A 20731-nucleotide genomic window follows, 5' to 3' on the forward strand; every position below is an offset into this window, starting at 1 on the left:
ATATTGTATCTGTGATACCAGAATTTATCATTTTGACTATTATTTGTGTTAATTCAGAGATGGCGCTGCCATCGCATTGCTTTTGGTAGTTTTCTCCTTCCTAAAAGGAGTAATTAGTATTCTAACCGGCAACGAGTAAGGTTGTCCGGCTTAAGCTCATTTGTTTATATTTTGTTTTTCCTAATTTTTAATAAATGTTATTAAGTTTAATCTTGGTATTTATTCAATAAGTCCATACTCACGAACCGCTGATACTACACTGTCGCACCCGTACAGGATTTTATGGATCTATTTGAATAATTATATTCTATCTCGAACTGCTTATATTGATAAATAAAAGATGACTTTCCTTGCGAGAGGCAAGAAAGAAGATTTGCTGAATATTGCCAACGAAATGGGCATTACGAATGCTGAAAATTTGAAATTATTTGAACTTAAGAAATGCATAGTGGAAAACGAAAACTACGAGGAAGATTTCGTGAAAGAATGGTTGAGTTCTCTTATAGAAGAAAGAAAACGTAAGGACGAATTAGAAGAAAATAGACGAAAAGAAGAAGCTGAAATGAAATCGGAAGAAAGAAAACGAACCCAAGAAATAAATTTTGAATTAGAGAAATTGCGTCTGCAAAATGAATCAAGAAGTAATGAAAACGGAAGGAGCGAAAATGATCTGATAAAACCGAAACTAGAACTGCACAATATTCTTCAAAAGTTCGACCCGAAAATGAACGACGTCAGCTTATACCTGGTATTGTTCGAAAGGCAAGCGAAAAGAGTAGGAATTAAGAAAGAACTGTGGGTATCGCATTTAATAGGATTATTGCCGTACGATGTAGTTCATATTATCGCCAGAGAAGAAGAAGAAACAACAGATGATTACAGCAAAGTGAAAGAACTATTGTTAAAACGATTCAAAATGACGCCCGAGAAATTCAGACAGTTTTTCACAAAACATCAGAAAAAGCCAGAGACGAGTTGGCTTGATTTCGCATACGAACTAAGTAATTATTTCAACGAATGGATAAGAGGGTTAGAAATAACAACATTCGAACAACTTTGTGATTTAATGATTACGGAACAAATTAAAAGAAAAGTCCCTTTGGAAATGAAAGAACATTTTATTGATGTGTGGAGTAAATTTAAAATTCCGAATGATTTATCCAGTAAATTAGATGATTACGAAAACGTTAGAATGAATATGAAAACAAAACCGAGAGATTTCCAAAAAGAAACTTTCAAACAACCAAGTTTTGAACGAGAACAGAGAATCCAAACTGAATCGAAATATATCCCCCCATATGCTAGACAGCAGAAATTTAGAAGTTTTAAAAAAGAAGAAAATACAACAAGAAGAATTACAAAAGATTGTTATATTTGTGGCGAATCCCATTTCGCAAGAGAATGTTCAAAACGATTTAGTAGAGCGGCGGATAATTCGAAGAAAAACGAAGTTTTAACAGCCAAGATTCGTTCTGAATTATTTAATGGGAATTCCAACCTTGAAATTAATCCTCTACATTTCATTGATGTTCTAATTGACAACAAATCTTCAAAAGCTTTGATAGACAGCGGGTGTCAAATTCCAGTGATACATGAGAATTTAGTTTCAAAATCGAAAACAGAAAAGGGTAAAATTATGCTTAGTAGCGCATTCGGAGAAAGGATTGACGCCGATCTCATGAGCTTCCAAATAGCCTTGAAAAAAGAAAATACTATGTTATCGGAGCCAGTCGAAATTCTCGCTGCAGTAACAGACAGAATTCAAGAAAATTGTATACTCCCTCCGAACATTTTGAATTTAATTGAAAATAATGAAGTCGTTACCATGACAACCAAGGCTGAACAAAAAAACGCGAACGAAAAAAAGAAACACCTACATTTCGAAGAAGACATACTGTGTGGTCAAATTAGTGAAGACGTCATAATTGAAGGCGGAGATTGTGACTCAGAAGTGCAATTGAATAGCGAGAGTGAAGCAATACAATTTAAAAAAGAACAACAAAAATGTACGTCACTAGTAGATGCCTGGCGCTATGGGAAAATTAAGAAGAACGGTTATTTATTTATTGATGGAATACTGCACCATAAAGAAAACATCTTAGGACAGCCTACTACTCAGCTGGTACTTCCGAAATCAAAACAAAAAAAAGTCCTTGAACTTGCTCACGATTCAATTTTTGCTTGTCATCTAGGAATGAAAAAAACAAAAGAAAGAGTTCGGTATTCTTTTTATTGGCCCGGACTTGCTAAAGATGTTGAAGAATATTGTAGAACATGCAAGGCGTGTCAGTTAAGAAGCCCAGAAAGATGTACCGATAAAATTCCGATAACTCCTGTCGTAAGACCTAACCTACCATTTGAAGTAGTGAATGTTGACATTATTGGACCTATTGATCCACCTTCTGCCAGAAAACATAAATACGTTTTATGTTTAGTTGATCAACATTCCCGATGGCCAGAAGCGATCCCCTTACGATCTTTAAATGCTAAAAGTACTTGCGACGCTCTTTTAGAAATTTTTATGAGGACCGGAATACCCCGAATGATCGCAAGCGACCAGGGCACCAATTTCGTATCAAAAATGACACAAGAATTCATAAATCGTCTCGGATCGTCACCCAGATTATCAGTTCCAGGATATGCTGCGAGCAATGGCCTAGTAGAACGATATAATAAAGTACTAAAGAGTGCTCTGCATCACGTAATTCGTACAAATCCACATGATTGGGACAAATGTTTACCTTTTATATTATTCGCTTACAGAGAAGTTCCCAACTGCACTACTGGTGTATCACCCTTCAAACTCATGTATGGTAGGGAAGCGAGAGGACCACTCAGTGTATTGAAGTCTAGCTGGTGCGGAGACATTCCTATCCCTTTGAATATGAGTAAATCTATAACTGATTATCTACAAGAATTAAAAATTAACCTTGAACAAGCAGCAGAACAAGCAAAGTTGGTAGCAGAAGGAAAACAACAAGCCTATTCAGATTACTTTAACCGGAGAACAGTCTGCAAAAGTTTCAAGCCTGGAGATCTAGTATACTTGCTTATTCCAGATAGCAGCAATAAATTATATGCTCGATGGACTGGACCTGGAGAAGTCATCAGACACTGTCCGCCACATTCTTATATGGTTAAACTACCAGACGGTCGGGTTAAACATGTTCATGTAAACAAGGTGAGACGATATCAAGCTCGAACTAATGCCATTGGTGTAATTTTTGAAAATGAAGATGAATTTGGAGAAATCTTAACGATTCCAGAAAAGGACTATTCCGTGCCAACAAAAAAGACAAAAATCAACGAAGTAATAGAACTTAATCATCTAAGCGCCGATGAACGAAGAAAAATCGCGTCTGTTATGTGCCAACATCAAGCACTTTTCACAGGTAAAATAAGGAAAGCTAATGTGGAAGAACACAAAATTCGACTGATTCCTAATAAAGAACGAAAGAAGCCTTATATTTACAGAATTCCTGAAGCGTTGAAACCAAGAGTGGATGAACAGATCGAAGAGTTGTTGAATGCAGATTTGATTGAAGAAAGTGATGCTGATATCGCACACCCTGTAGTCTGTGTTTGCAAGAAGGATGGAAGTTTACGTTTATGTATCGATTATAGAACTTTGAATACAGTTACAAAACCTGATGATTTTCCTATGGAGAATTCTACCGATCTAATGTACTGCATAGGGAAGTCAAATGTAATAACTACCTTAGACTTACTTAAGGGTTATTATGCAATCCCAATGGAGAAAGAGAGTAAAGAGTACACTTCATTCAAAACACATCGGGCCCAATACCGATTCAAAGTTATGCCATTTGGTTTGAAAAATGCTGCAGCTACTTTCCAGAGAGTAATGAATAATGCCTTAAAAGAATTTAAAGAATTCTCTAGAGCTTACTTAGATGACATAGCTATATTTTCTCCTGACTTTACAACACATTTACAACATCTTCAGAAAGTGTTTACCAAACTAGAAAACCTCGGATTTACTGTGAACTCCAAGAAGTGCTCCTTTGCCAAATCTCAAATTAAGTATCTTGGTCATATCATCGGATCTGGGAAACATCAACTTGATCCCGAAAAGGTTAAGGCCATCCGAAACCTTGAAACTCCTACGACGAAAACACAATTGAGAAGCCTGCTAGGTTTATTTAATTACTACCGAGATTATATCCCTCGTTACGCAGAAATGGCTTACCCACTCACAGAACTCACAAAGAAAAGAGCACCTGAAACGCTGGAACATTGGAATGAAACACATGAGAAAGCTTTTATTGAGCTCAAAGAAAAATTAAGTTATACACCGGAGCTATATACACCGACTAAAGAATTGCCATTCATTATCCATTCTGATGCTTCTCAAATCGGGATCGGAGCATGTTTAGCTCAACAGAGTGGTGAGAAAGAATATCCCATTTGTTATGCGAGTCAGAAGCTTTCCACGACTCAACAACACTGGCCAACAATTGAAAGAGAAGCTTACGCCATTGTTTGGGCTCTAAAGAAATTTGAACATTGGGTGTTTGGTTCAAACATCAAAGTGATTACCGATCATAACCCCCTCGCTTTTGTGGTGAAAAATGCACCACAATCATCAAAATTACAACGTTGGGCACTAGCTCTTCAAAAATATAATATACAGGTCGTTCACTGTCCAGGATCAAAATTAACTAATGCAGATGCATTAAGTAGATTGTTTACTTCATAAACAATGTGTTTAATTTTGGATTATTTCTTTTTTTTTTCTTGTATGCTTGAAGGTAAATATTTTATTCATTAATCTATAATAGATTATATAAGAAGTGCTTAAAAACTCAGTTATAGGTAATTAAACATTTTATGAGATTACTTAATTTTCAAACTTCTACTTTACGTAATAATAATTTTTAACATTTCAAATGTTTGTTGATATGTAATTTCAGCTAATTGAGTTATATAAATTAAACTATATTTTGAGAATAAGTGTACAATAATTGATGATATATTTCTTTTGTTTATTATCAAGCTAATTGTTTCATAGAAGTTTTTTTTTAATAATGTTTATGTTATATTAATGCTGATTATTTGAGATGAGAATTGCTTGATAAAAATATTTTTTTTTGATATTTGAAACCTTCATTGAATTGTGTGTATTATGTTATTCTCTTAGTAATTGGTTGAAAATTAATTTTGAATTTTAATTCTTTGGTATTTCTTAGCTTGATTTTGGAATCTAATAATTTAGATCAAGTAATTACATTTTGAAGCATTTGTTAAGTATTTCAAGCAAATGTGTCTAGGGCAGTTCATGTTTTCATATGGTTAAATGTTTCATATGTTTATATTTTATTATTTCTGTTTATTATGCTAAATTCTAATTTTCAGTGTCAGTTTTGTATTTGAATTTTATTTTAAAAACCCAAACCCATAACTTGGGGGAAAGGTGTGATACCAGAATTTATCATTTTGACTATTATTTGTGTTAATTCAGAGATGGCGCTGCCATCGCATTGCTTTTGGTAGTTTTCTCCTTCCTAAAAGGAGTAATTAGTATTCTAACCGGCAACGAGTAAGGTTGTCCGGCTTAAGCTCATTTGTTTATATTTTGTTTTTCCTAATTTTTAATAAATGTTATTAAGTTTAATCTTGGTATTTATTCAATAAGTCCATACTCACGAACCGCTGATACTACAGTATCCATATTAGCATCTTTGGTATCTATTAAAACTGCACCAATGACCACTACACCAGTAGTGCCTATTACTAAAATAATTTAAGAATTATTAACGTCAATGATAGAATGACGATTTTTTACGTTTCTCTTAAACAAATGAGTACCATTAATACTTTAATTTTGCTTTTTACTGCATAGATTAATACCCATTGGCAAAATGGGTCGTGTTTTGAGTTTGATGGCGTGAGCACTTCATTTGGACGTCATGACACTTTTCAACTGTGTTCAAGAGTAATAGTAAACAGTGCGCATGCGTCGTCACTGCACATGCGTTGCTATGGTACGCCAGTAGGCATTTTTAACGTATTTACATAATAATAATTTAAAGTATTTTTATATTATCTTAATGATTAACGTATAATGACTGGCTTGACGGTGATTTTAATATAAATATGAATACTGAAGAAGAAAAAGTATTTAGTGACGTCTTGAAACACGTATATAGCCAGGATATGAAAACCAATCCGACGACAAACATTAATTGAAACCTTTTTTGCAACCCATGATTTGAAATGTTGTGACGTTTAACGGAGTCAATCCAGATAGAAAAATCATTTGACCAATGGGTAACCAGTGATCGTAATAGAGCGAATCACAATTTTTTTTAATATTTCTACTCGATAAATTAGTTAAAACGAAATTGATTGTATAGTTAAAATATTATCACTGATTTTTTTCGGGGGGGGGGGGTGGTAGGGTAAACCAACCAGTGAAGGAACACTTCCCAGTGAAGGAACATTTCATATATATTGATTAAAAATAAGAATTTGAAAGCTTTTCTTTAGATTGATTGGTAACAATAGCTTACTGCCAAACAATAGGAAGTCATCTAGCAATGTTTTGGATTACCTGGTCAAATAGACTTCTCTGGAAAAAATTTTGAATTTGTTATTATTTCTGAAACACCTTGTTTCTTTGAAAAAATTATAAGGTCAGTATTTGTATTTATATGTTTGAAGTGGAATTAATTGCATGTAATAGTTTTATTTTTCTCACTGTGAAAATAAGAATTTAAAATATAGTTATTGAAGTTACGTTTTATTTTTTTAAGCATCATAGCATAATAAAGTACTGAGATAAGGGGTGTTTATTCACTGGATCACCAAACGATGAAAAACCAGTGAAGGAACAAGTGTTCCTTTACTGGTTTTTTTTCTAAGTTAATGAAAATAAAAGATAAACTTCAATTTTCTTGTACCTTTAGTGATGTTCCGCCTCAAAAGTATGTTAAAAATACGAAAAACAACTTCTAATCAGTGAGGGAGCAGGCATGTTCCTTTACTGGGCATAGATTTCTCAGTGAATGAACAGTATGTGTTAATATGCTGACTCTTTAATTTTCAATTCATGATTACAAAAAAAAAAGTTAACATTTTCCAAGTATTTATATGTTATAATTTCAAGTAGGCATGTTTCTAAATATTTGTGTGGCTTATAAATTCATAAAGAGCATTAAAAAATAAACAAAATTAAGTGTTCCTTTACTGGGTGTTCATTCACTGGTAAGCGCCGTTCCTTCGCTTGGTCTTCCTACTACTTGTTATTTGAACCTCCAAAACTTTAAAACAATATTATGTAAGTTCTCTACAATTTTTTTACATAATTTGCAATTAGTAACAAATATGTTGACACTGTCATTTAACTAAACTTACGAATTTTGAACTTAATATGATTTTTTAAAAGGCAATCGAAGCTTAAGTGTTCCTTCACTGGTTAGTTTACCCTGCTTTCCGAATATCTGGGTGCAAGTAAATTCAACTATTTTTTTGAAATTATTTTTATTAAATTTTATGAAAATGACCATTTTGCTCTACGTTTGCTAAAATAAAAATTAAAACGAAACAGTTCGTGGAAGTCTACATTCTTTGGCGACTTTTCGCTTACACCTGTCTAACCGAAAAGTACCTATTTTTGTTTCAATTCAAACCAAAATTAATTGAACGTCAATTGCATCGATAATAGTTTGACTTCGGTGATCGGACGAGAGCCGGAATTATAGTCTTTAATACATCCGCTCGTTTGGTTAGCGAAAATATTAAATGACAGTTGTCAAACTCATCAAATTTGTTTGAACAATACTATGTTATAGCAATATAAATGTTATTTAAAAAAATAATTACGCAGAAAATTTACTTCTGTTCTTCAATAGTTCTAAATATTTATAATACTAACATTTGAACATGGGAAGGGGAATCACAAGAGTTAGGGAAATAAATCCTTTTAGTACACATATGTTAGGTGAATAATTTTAAATTTATTTTATAAACCGTCATTAAACAGCCAATCCAATTTTGGGTTTACGACTACTAATGTTCAACTCCGTAGCCTTGTCATTTTAAACCCAATCCAGAAGACGAGGAAGCACGTGTATCAGTAGTCCCCAAAGGCATGATTTGTTGAGAACATGGACTTTGAGACTTGACAGATTTAACGTGCATCAGTCACCATTTACTACTCGGAGAGTCTTTGGCCGGTGGGGATCGAACCCACGACCTCTTGGACATGGACCCAGTGTCTAACCAACCAGGCTATCCCGGCCTAAATTTTAAATTTAGTAGAAAAACTGTTTTCTGCCAAAAAACAAAAATTATTGCGAAACAATCTTTGGGGTTGGTGAGTTTCAGAGAATAGGGGAATTAGTCCTGTACACGAAAAAACTTTGAAGAATATTATTTCACTTTTTAATTGAATGTATTAAGTTTCTTAGAATATAGAGCACTGATTTACTTATTTCGAAACAGTATATTTTTTTTAGATTTTATTACTAATTTATATTCATAAAATGTCCGACGCGTACAGTCCACGCCCATGTTATTAGACGCACTGTAAGAATCTATGTAAAGTCTTAATTATCAGGTGATACTTTACAGTTTTATTGTTTTCGTACGCGACTGAAACCGGTTTGCACTTGTTTGCGTATCAATGGAATAAATTAGGCGATATATAATATAAACTCTACGATTGGATAAATTAGACGATATATTATATATAAATAGAATATTTATTATAACAGATATTATATTGTAATAATTAGAACAAATTATTAGGCTCTCGGTAGTGTTTTAATTGTTACATGTATTGCGAGAGTTTTATATTTAAACATTACATGTAACAGGTTTTCATTCAGGAGATTTCTTATATACTTTCTATTTGCATTTATTTTTAACGTATTGCATTACAATGTTTACCAATTGATACACGAACAAGTGAAAACCAGTTTCTGTCTCGTAAAAGCAATAAAGCTGCATAGAGTCTCACCTGATAATTAAGATTTTACATAAAATCTTACAGTGCGTCTGATAATTTATCTAGGGACTGTATACCCTTCTCTCAAACCTTCCTTTTAAAATTAAAAATCAACAACCATCTTTTCCAACTTCAATTAAGTATTTTTAAACCAGCCATTCCTTCTAGCTGTTGCTTTTAGTAAAACAATCTAAAATGTATAAATATTTTATAAAAGGTGTGGTCTGAAAGGTGAAACAACACATTTTCGGCAACTAGATAAGTAATGTTGCACATTATTGTTTCATACTGTCGTTAGCTAATACCTTATCTCAATTCCCCCCCCCCCTAAAGCCTTCCTTCTCTCTCTAATCTCATTTCTCGATCTTCGTCCATCATTCATCCCCCTCCTAAATTGTACGATAGAAAAAGAATCAGTGTTGATACGTGTATAATGTGAATCATGTCTATATTTTATAGTGTCTTCGGGGCTGCGACACACACGATGCCTAGCAGTCAATAATACTTATTAAAAAATTGACGATCTATGGCCGAATTTGTGAGAATCAAGTGCTTTACATAAAATATAGTTCTTATTTTTGTGTTTATTTAGCTCATAAAAATTATATCTGTCTAACTTTTTTACAATATGTACGCATGAGACATGATGGCGCATGAGATAGAGCGCTCGCCTTCCAATGTGGTGAACTTGTTCGAATCCCAGCGATGGCTAGTCGATACGAATTCCGCACCTGGCTCACACCGACCGCAGTGCTGACGTAAAATATCCTTAGAGGTAAACGGATCATGGGTTTGAGTCCCCTTGTAATCAGGTTAACCGTGGGTGGTTCTCTTGGTCTTCCTCTCCATGTAACGTAAATGAGGGTTAGTTCCGTTCAAAAAGTCCTCCCGGAAGTCTTAATTTCTCCCGATACTTGATCCAGGAGTTCCCTTGTCTTCTGTAATGGGTTCACAATTACAAGGCTACAGAGTACTCTTCTAAGCTTCAAGAAGTTTCTTGAACAGCACAGTCCTACGTTGATGCCATTCATAAAAATAAAATTAGTGACCAACTGATCTTCTGAACAATTTTACTTAGGTTTTTTCGATCTCAGTCCTATACCCTGGAGGGCATGACTATGAAACTCTGATCACTATTGTGGTTCATTTCCGAAATTTTAAAGCAGCTACACTGGGCTTTTTTTTATTCTCTCTTTCTATGTGAACGCATTGAGAATCATCGTTTGATTGAATTAAGACACTGAAAAGAATATAAGATCATTCCAGCGTCGAATATTGATCAGTCCCAGTTTAGGTGAGCTCTCTTATGGCTTGAAAGTGTTAGAAAAATACCCTGATTTATCTGACGTGACTGGCTGAGATCTTAGTGCCATAGTATCTAAGAACTGGCATCTCCTCTGAACAATAACTTGACAACTTTATTGTTCAGAGGAGATACCGTTTCCCAGTTCATTTTTATGTATGAAACATAAGTTCACTTCGGGGTGGATTTTTTGAGAGATTCCTTGTAATCAAAGTTCAGAAGATGAAGCGGTTAGCCAGAATTCCAGATCTGATCTCTGCAGAGCACGAGGCTCACGACAGAGCTCGCTTTCTCTCAGAGATACCTTTTGGTGTCAAGAACTGACCAAATGAGAGGGGCGGGATTTAGTGTCCCTACACCTTAGATTTACTGCCCCAAAACATTTGCGATACACTTAAATTGTTGGGACTTTGTTTAGATATCTGCATTTCGTGGCATCTGCATTTCTGTTGCAGAGTGTGTCATGTCTCATATTAAACCTTCTACCAGAGACAATTTGGAACATCATTTTTGAATTATTTTTGTCTTGGATATATTTTCGAATAAAATTTCTCTAAATTTTCCAAGTTAAAATTCTTGATGGTCTGATGGTCCCGTCAAAATATTTTGATGGTTTATGTTGGTTTCAGTGCGATGCATGATGGTCCAACATTATTTGATGGTCACCATCATCCAACATTTTCCCTTACGTGTTCGCGGTTTTTGATATGCCAACAAACTTCCATGATGTAAAATGCTACCTTATACTATGATGGTTAACCATCAAGAGAAGCTTGACTCTCATGGACCGACAATCCATGATGATCCGTGATAGTTCCAACTATACATTTTCATGCTGGTTTAATGGGAACTCTTTTTGGTTCTTAGGAATATACCATCAGAACACTTTGGTTTTTTTTTTATGTTGGACCATCATAAATCAGTCCGAATTCCTACATTGGGAGGATGGTTGTTTATGATCGTTCCAAAATTTGATTTCTAAGATACTATGATGGAAATTCCTTATGATTCAACATGAACAAACCTTCAAAACAAGCTGATATTCATATGTTGGACCACCATAAATCAGTCCGAAATCCTACATAGAGGTTACTTATGTTGGTTACTATCAAAAAATATAATGATTCATAGTAAAATTATTGATGGTTACCATCAAGATTATGTCGATCCATCAGTGGAAAACCATCAAAATTTTTGATTTGGGTAGGTTCATAATTTCTTAAATTGTTCGTAAAATTGTGTTTCTTCTTAGTTATTTTTTAAATGAATAAATTTGCAAGTATGTATTTTAAAGGTTTCAACCGAACTGTGTAGGGGGTCAGGGAACCGGCCTTGCATCAGAAAGGTTCTGGGTTCGAATCCCGGGAAAGGCATGGATGTTCTTTCATTCTCTGTACCATCTTCCTTTACTGTGGGATCAACGTTTGCCCACCTAATCTGGTGCATCTGAAAGAGTGGCGAACAAATCTGTCCTAATACTCCCGAAATGGCGAATGTTAAACCATGTGGGAATTTGGAAAAAAATTTAAAGATTAAAGCTTTAAAAGTTATATTTCACTTTCTAAATCTCTAAAAAAAGATTATTGCTCCTAATAGCAATAAACAGTTTTCTTTTATTTCAATAAAAGTTATATTTTAATTAGTGATGCTATTGATAAAGATTTAAAAAGAAAACAAGATTATTTTTTAAACTTTATAGAACACTATTGAATAAAAATCGTTAATTTCTCTTAATTCCTGCAAATAAATTATATAAACTACTGTAAGATTGTGATATTTTATATGATTGAAAATAAATTAATAAATTTTCAGCAAAAGTCTAATTTTGTGAATACAGACTCGTTTTTTTCTTATTCTGTGTTCAATGCTTCAAATGTTCCTGTATTATTCCAAAACTCCTTAAAGGGACTTTAAAAGTTATAATTTTAGTTTAAATAGTTTAGGAATTATTTTGTCTTTCTATAAATCAATTATTTTTAATTCTCATCATAGAACTTAACGTTTAAAAAATTTCTTACCTTTTAAAAATTTATCAGCCTATGCGAATGTCTACAAATCTCGTTCAACAGGTTGCTGTGGCTTCTAAAAAATTCGTACCGGGTGCTTCTATTGTTTAAAAAAAACATTTTTTACATAAAAACAAAACCTGTTGTAGAATTTTTCTTTTTATAATTTCCTAAAAAAGCTTTTTATTCTCTCAAGAATTTTGCATTCTTTGTAGACTTTTGAACGTATGAATTGCGCAAATTTCAATAAATAGACCCACTACTTGATTATTTTTAGAATATACTTCTAATTCTTTAAGCGCTTAATATACCTGTTGCTTTGGAAATTTTATAAATACGACCAAGTTTCTTTTTCAAGATTTTATTTATTTACTTACTTAAATCACAAGAGGTGACCATTGAAAATATATAAATGAACATTTTTGTAGTATTCCTGATGCTTTGATGGGGAAAAAAACGTTGTGAAATTTGTAAATAGTTTTATATTTAATAATACCTCATAAAATGGATCAAATTTATATTAAACAAGTCTTCATGAACACTAAATAATGCTTGAAAAAAAATCTCCTTTACTTTTAGGCAAGTTAATCTTTTAATAACACTTTTTTAGCACTTATTTTAAATTATTTAAGAGCCAGAGTATATCTTAAAAGGGAAACAGGAATACATACTTGAAATTTTTGATTTTGTTGAAAATGTGTTCAGGATATGCTCTTAACAGGATATAGTCTTTAATTGTTTTGTTTGTTCAGGGTATTTTCTTTATGTGAGACTTTTTTTTAATTTTTGCAAAAAGAATTTTTCAAAGTTCTAGGAGATCAAAACTGTAAATTTTTGGAAAGTTTCAGTAAAACACATTAATTTATTAAAGGGATATACTTTTTGTGAAATGAATAAATTACGCTACAGACTGACATTTATGTTCTACTACTATCACATTAACATTATTAAGACAGAAATACTTTCAGAGGACCTGTGTATAGAAAGTCAAAGGTCAATCAAAAATATTTTAAAAAATTATACTTTTTACGACTTCAAAATCTACTAGTATCAACAGTTATCCATTTTGAAATACTTAAAAAAAGATTACATACCCTCCAAAATATCGATCCTTCTCATTAAATATTATCTATTTTTAAAGTCAAAGAGATAATTTATCATTCAAATAAAACTTTAAGCAGGGAAAAAATAAAGCTTAGGAAAAAAAAAATTAAACTTTAAGTCCCGATTTAGTCCAACTTTCTATTGTCAAAAATATTATTTCGTTTAATTAACTTTTTCCTGATAAACTATATACTTTACGATGTTGTCTGAATACATTTGTGAACCTAAATCAGTTTTTTCAATTTTATTCCATTTAAAAACAATTTAAAAACAATGCATTATAAGTTATACTGATATTCCACTAAATAACTGGCATATTTTGAAAATAAATAATACCAAAATGGGTCAGTCACTTAGAGGAAATTCTTATTAAATAAAAAAAAAATAATATGTTGTGTTTACATGGTGGTAGCTATACATGTAATAAATATTTATTATATTTCAGGATAGTTTCAGTTAATATAAATAAAATAAAAGTTTATATGAAATAACTAAATTTTAAAAGTAGATTGGATTTTATTTTTTCACACTTAAAGCAAATTGAGTGCGGCTCATTATTAATAAAAAACATGGTTGGATTATGCAGGCAATGCTTTGTACGTTTCTCAGATTTTTGTTCTAAATTTATCAAAAATGGAATTATTTTAAATATTTAGTCCCCTTAGAAACATAGTTTAAAAGTTTTTATTTTTTACTGCTATTTGATTTTAAGCCTAATTTTACATGTGCCAAATAGTTTTCCAAATTTCAATTAATGAGAAAAAGAAGAGAAATTGTGTTCATAAAATTAAAGAAAAAATTATAACTTGCATTGTTATCAGATACAGTTAAAATGTAAGTACTCCAGCTAGTCAAGAAAATTTGAAATCTTGGTTAACAATAAATTTCTATTTGGTGACAAATTGTGCTAGTAGTTTAAAGTAGTAGTTTATATAGGCGCTTTATTTTTGAATTGAGATTTGGCGAAGATTTGATCAAGACAAGATTAAGGATACTCTAGTTATGAATAGGATACTCTGTACTCTAATTAGAAAATGGTCTAAATGCTGACTAATAAAAATTTAACTTGTCTATAAAACTTAATTTGATTTGGCGATCAGAAAAAGATAAGAACCTGGTTTATTTTGCAACATAGAGCTCCAGTTTAAATTTTAAAGTTCAACAGGTAAATAACTTCATTCAAATTTTGATAGACAGTCAATAATATAGAAAATAATTTTGCCTATAATTGTTGGAAAACAATTGAAATAGGTCTAGACATCAATTTAAAAAAAAAGCTCCTATAGAGATTTAAGCGCCCTAACTAGTCGAAAAGTGGTCGAGATTTTGGTATCAAGAATCCCTTTTTGAAGATACAAAAAAGAGGTAATAAAAAAGTAGAACAGAAAAACACAAAAGTTTTAAAATTAACTTTTTAACATTAACCAATATTATACCATTCTATGTGCCCTTAAAAACCACACAATGTATAAATGAATACTTCTAAATAGTAGAAACATTCCTTGTAACATTCTTTTGATTAGGATATGCATTTAGCATAATGGATTTTATGAATAATAAAGGTACCCTTCCTGCTAGCTGAAGCTCATCAAACAATCGAAAAAGATTTTTTGATTTTTATTAATTTTTTTAATCATCATGTCATAGGTTTGCTATTGTCAAACATGAATTACAAAATATTATCACCTCACTCAATTTTAATAATATATTTTACAAGATATATGATATAATGTTGACAGTAAAATTAAACTTTTTTCTTCTTTTAATTCCAAAACATTTTGCTTTAATATAATTTATAACTAATACGTACAAATGATCTTCTTTATTTTCCAAACATTTAATTTGTAGCAAAATTGGTATAGACAATATAGATTTCGAAAGTGTTAATATGTTCTTTGAATGATTTAACAATTCATTTTTATTGATTATATTTTAATTGTTGAAAAACGCGACTTTTTAGAACCTTTATTTAAAACTCAAATTTTAATTTTTTGTATCTTACTTCCTCTGTTTTAAAACTGAACTTACTTTTGTTTAGTTTAGAAAAGATTTAAATAGCAATAACTATTCAAAACAATTTTTAAGCAATTAACAAAATTATTTCATTAATACCAAACGTTGTGAACCATTATGCAACCTGATATAGTTATTTTATGAAAATAAATATATCGTGATAAACTGTTCTATTTCTTGTAGAACAAGTTGCTCAAATCTATCAACAACAATCATCTAACTACCTTTCTTAGGCCTACAGAGCATGCCACGTAGTATTATTTGCTACAAGTTTAGCAATTAGTTATCTCAAACTAATTTTCAGTTTTTTTTTAAATTTTTCCCATCACACTTCATTGTTTAATGTTTCCTATTATGATAAATTGCGAGTGGTTAATTTAAATATGGCATTGAATTAACCTAAACCGTCGGAGATGGTTACATATACATACTTAGCATAAACATATTGATTTAAATTATTTTGAAACATTTCGTAAAGAGAATATTGAAAAAAAAGTAAACGATGACAATTAGAGAAAATTATCTTACCCTATTCTATTCTGTTTTATTTTATTCCATTCTGTATTCATAGTTGTTTATCACACTTTCTGATTAAAGTATCTTGTGGTGGTAATAATATAGACCTTAAATTCAATTGCATTCAAGGATAATTTTAACTTATCTAACTTTTAATATTTTTTTTAAAAAAATATTCTAATATTTCTCTATTTATATAAAAGAATAAATACCGACTAAATATGTAGTTGTGGTCAAAATACTTATTCATCAAATAATATAAAAATATTAAAGTATACATTTTGTTCCCTTTTTAAATGTAAAAAGATATTTTCTGCAAAATTAGGATATTTGGAAACAACATATTCCATGCAATTTCGACAATAAAATGTCTAATGCAAATTAAATAGAAATTAAGCATTTTTTGTTACTCTAAAATTCAGACAATTTTAAAATCAAAATTAAGCCAATCTGTACATGATCAAAAGTAGGCAATATTATGAATACAAACTACTGTATCAAACTATTTATCTTCACCTCCCAGGAGTAAAAAAGGGGACTAGAGGACCTTACTGAAATATTTTAATTACCTACTAATGGTTTTAATTTGCATTAGATAAAATTAATTTTGGGACTCATACGGCAAAATTTTATTTGTGGATAAATAATTTGAAATGACGTACTTCAACTCAATGAATTACGAAATTAATTGTTCAAAAATGTCTAAACAATGTTTTAGAAACCGAATTTGTAACTACCCACTCAATGCATCAAATTATTTTAAAGACAAACAACACATATTATATACTTGAATTATTATTATGACTTTTAATGATTAGGAAAAATATTACCGTTTATTATAATTTAGATTGCATTTGTTTTAAAGAAAAATTAAAATCAAGAAAAGTAATTATTCATTTGTGAAGTGAATAATTACGTTTGTTTTCTTAATATACAGAAGAAAACTGGAACAAAACTAAAAAATTTAATGAAAGGGTTTATGGATTTCATAACAAATATACACTGTTTTTAGAATTTTGGAATCTATTTTTTGACAACATTATGTTGACTTTTTGATATTTAATTGAATAAACAAATCCATGAAACACGATTTTAATCACAAAGCATGACGAAACAGAACACAATTTGCCTTGATCAAAAATCGCCCCACATTAACATACTTGTGACACTCTCAACAAGTGACCCATAGCTTTTAAGAAACTCTGATCTTGTCCAAACACTGATATTTGGCTCAGAGAATAGAGCATCCGTTTTCCAATGAGGTAAAACGGGTTCAAATCCCAGCGATGGCTGGTCAATACGATTTCCGCATCCGGCTTTCCCCTACCACACTGCTGACGTGAGATATCCTCAGTAGTAGACGGATCATGGGTTAGAGTCTGTTAGTCGTCAGGCTAACCGTGTGAGGTTTTCGAGGTTTTCCTCTCCGTGTAACACAAATGCGGGTTAGTTCCATCGAAGTCAAATTTCTCACAATAGTTGACACAGGAGTCCCCTTGTCTTCTCGATTGGGTTCTAAGTGACAAGGCTACGGAGTTGAACATTAGAAGTCGTAAACCCTAAAATTGGGTTGGCTGCTCAACGACGGTTATAAAATAAAATTAAACACCAATCTTGCCCTCTTAATATTAGGAGTGTTCCGTAATGACCAAATTTTAATATTTATTTTCAGAATTCATCTAAAAATTAAAGCCAAAAAAGTCAATACATTGTGGTCACAAATTGATGTATAGGTCAGGAAAAGACAAAAACGTTTATCAATATCTGTGGAAATAATGTTAAACAAGGCATAATTGAAAAGAAATGGAAACCTGTGTGATTGCCGGATGAAACAAAGGATTTAACAATTAATTTGTTGAAACGTCTCAAAGTTTCATCCTGCAATAAATCTGGTTTTGATGCTCTTCAATCCACCTTCCTCATAAATTATTCGACAGATTTCCTTAACGTTTTTATTTCTTTCTCGCTCAGTTATGATTCTTCGACCTCTTGTGTGTATACTCTTTTGAATTTGTTTATTACAAGGATTCCAGAAATATATATTAATAAGGGTAGTATTTACAAAACACCTTTTGTACTTTGGGAGATCAACAAATCGCAATTTAGAGCCACGGTGAAACTAAAGAATGCAGCATGCACAGCTGCCTAAATCGCATATATATATATATATATATATATATATATATATATATATATATATATATATATATATATATATATATATAATTTTTTTTTTTTGCAATTTAGTAAAGTGTAATTTATATAACACGCATATTCATGATATTCACTCACAAAAAAACATTTTTATAACTCTCAGAATTATAAAATTAATCGAATTCTCCTATTGTTACATTTTTGACGCACACCTTCAGTCCGTGGTCTTATTATTAGACTCACTATAAGATTCTATGTGAAATCTTAATTTTCAGGTGATTCTCTATACAGCTTTATTGTTTAGAAGCTACTCAAACCTGTTTGCACTTGTTTACGTTCGTGTATCAATTGGTTAACATTGTAATGCAATACGTTAAAAATAAATACAAATAGAAGTGTATAAAAATCTCTTGCATAAAAACCCATTACACGTATGTTTAAATATAAAAGTATTGCATATAAACTCGAGCAAAACATGCAGTTATTAAAACGCTACAGTGCGTTGAATAATTTGGTCTAACTATTATAATATATTAATACTAGGAGCCTTCGCCCCCTGCTCGCTGGTGCTCGCCAACCCCCGGAACTGCTTTCGCAGATAATTTCGGATGGCTTCGCAATCCGATGCTCGCTTTACTCGCTCATTGGATACGTTCTTAACGTCTAGCTTTTGTATACTTTTTTGAACACTGAAGTTCCGAAAACTTTTCACTGTAGAAAATTCTAAACCTGTACATTTCAATATTAATTTGAAATTGCAAACAGTTCACATATTTTTCTTAATCACACTATTCTAAATTTCAGTTGTTGAGAAAAGTAACTGATGTAAGTTTTGTTTTAAAGTCTTTCCCACAAAAGGGCTAAAGCCATGTGTTGTAAAACAATATGAAATAGTAGTCTGCCACTGAACGCCGTATGTAAAGCATCGGCTTCGCTAAAGATAATTTTGTATTTTAAATTCTCTGAATGGCGCCACCCTAATATTGAATTTGTAAAATAAATGTATATATTTTTGATTGTTGATGAAGCCCATCATTTTGCGTTTTCATCAGTGTTCAGAAGCAGAACAACTATAAGTTCTTTATTTTATCACAAAAATATAAAATGCATAAAAAACAAAGAGTAAGAAAATGAGTATAGTCATAGAAAAAGTTAAAATTATAATATAGTATTTATCAGTTAAAATAAAACTTTTTGTTTAAGTCATTATTAACAATTCAAATTTCTCCGAAGCAATTCTAAACCTTAATTTTGCTCACTACGTGCTCTTGCGCGCCGAAGCCTATCAATTAAAACGTATTAGCGTTTTATATAACATGGATTAGCCATATGATGCTCACTACGTGCTCTTGCGCGCCGAATCCAATCAATTAAAAATGAAAACTGTTGCCAGCGCGAGAAAAGAAATATCATCGGTTTTATTGATACATACATACATACATACGTATTAGCGCTTTATATAATATAGATAATACCTGATATATTATATAAATATAGAATATTTATCATATCTTCTAATTTATCCAATCGTCTAATTTACATTATATATAGTCTAATTTAACCCATTGATACACTGCCGTAAACAAGTACAAACCGGTTTCAGTCGCGTAAAAAAAATAAAACTAAAGTATCACCTGATAATTAAAATTTTACACAGAATCTTAAAGTGCGTTTAATAATTTGTCCAGAGACTGTACAAGCTAAATATGTGATGACATCTCCATGAAAAAGTTGAGTAAACTTACTAATAGAATGAAATAACATAAAAAGGTCTACTTACTACTAGCAATGTACGGATGACACGGATCGGGGGAGGCAGGTGGTGTGACGGGGGCTGTTGTACCTTCTGATGGACTAGAGGGCTCTCTGTACCCCCAACGGGCGACATAGTCAGCGGGTTTTACTTTCTTCACCAGAAAGGAACGTGGCATTTTTTAGAAAGTACACAATTTCAATGTCAGATAATTTCTCTTCATAATTCAGGAATATTCTGGACCCATAGGACATGAATTGAAACCCAAGAAGCCATCTAGTGATGGTGATGTCCGAAAAAAATTCATTTCATATTGTTTAAGTCCAATTAATAAACAAACAAAATCACGTGTCGGTTTAAATTTTTTATTTTTTTTAGTGATGCATGTTTTCCACCCCAAATAATAGTTTTGAAATTCTAACGTGGGTGATGAGACACGTGACGAAATACGGGAATTAAAAAAGGTTCGAAAAGTCGGGGAGAAGCAGTCACAGGTGTTGTTGTGGCACCTGTAGGGGGGGCATGACTCCCTGCAACAGCATGGAGGGGTGTCTGAGGCTTCACTACAACTCGTCGGTGCGTGGCAGGAAAGCCAGGCACCAGGAGTTTCATTGGTACTGCCCTCTGTTGGGAAGATGAGCAAACAGAGAGGGTTGGAATTTTATTTCTTTTTCTGAAGATGAGGACTTTTGATTGGTTTAGAGCACCAGGGGAGTTTCCAAACAAAACAACTGGTTGATTTTACCGGAAAGCCGCATGCTCGTTAGTTGCTTTAAGGTGGATTTCAGTTTCAGAAACTTTGCAAACCAAGTGTTGAGAAAGTGTACTCAACATACTTTAAGGAAAAAAATATAAATTTACTTTTTTATTATCTTCTTTTACCAAATAAGGGAGAAATAAGTTCTTTTTTTTAC

General features: G+C 31.9%; 1 protein-coding gene across 1 annotated transcript in view; it reads right to left on the reverse strand.

Annotated features, from left to right (window-relative positions):
* LOC107448712 (transcriptional repressor scratch 1-like) overlaps positions 1-20427 on the reverse strand; it is a 51419-nt gene extending 30992 nt beyond the window's left edge. The window contains exon 1 of the mRNA XM_043050145.3: positions 19845-20427. Coding sequence (XP_042906079.1) covers positions 19845-19995 — 151 coding nt within the window. The 5' untranslated portion in view covers positions 19996-20427. The remainder of the gene's footprint in view (positions 1-19844) is intronic.
* Positions 20428-20731: the final 304 nt, after the last annotated feature.

Source organism: Parasteatoda tepidariorum, chromosome 2 (genome assembly GCF_982258835.1).
Source record: "Parasteatoda tepidariorum strain Cologne lab strain chromosome 2, Ptep-v5.0, whole genome shotgun sequence".
NCBI classification, from domain to species: domain Eukaryota; kingdom Metazoa; phylum Arthropoda; class Arachnida; order Araneae; family Theridiidae; genus Parasteatoda; species Parasteatoda tepidariorum.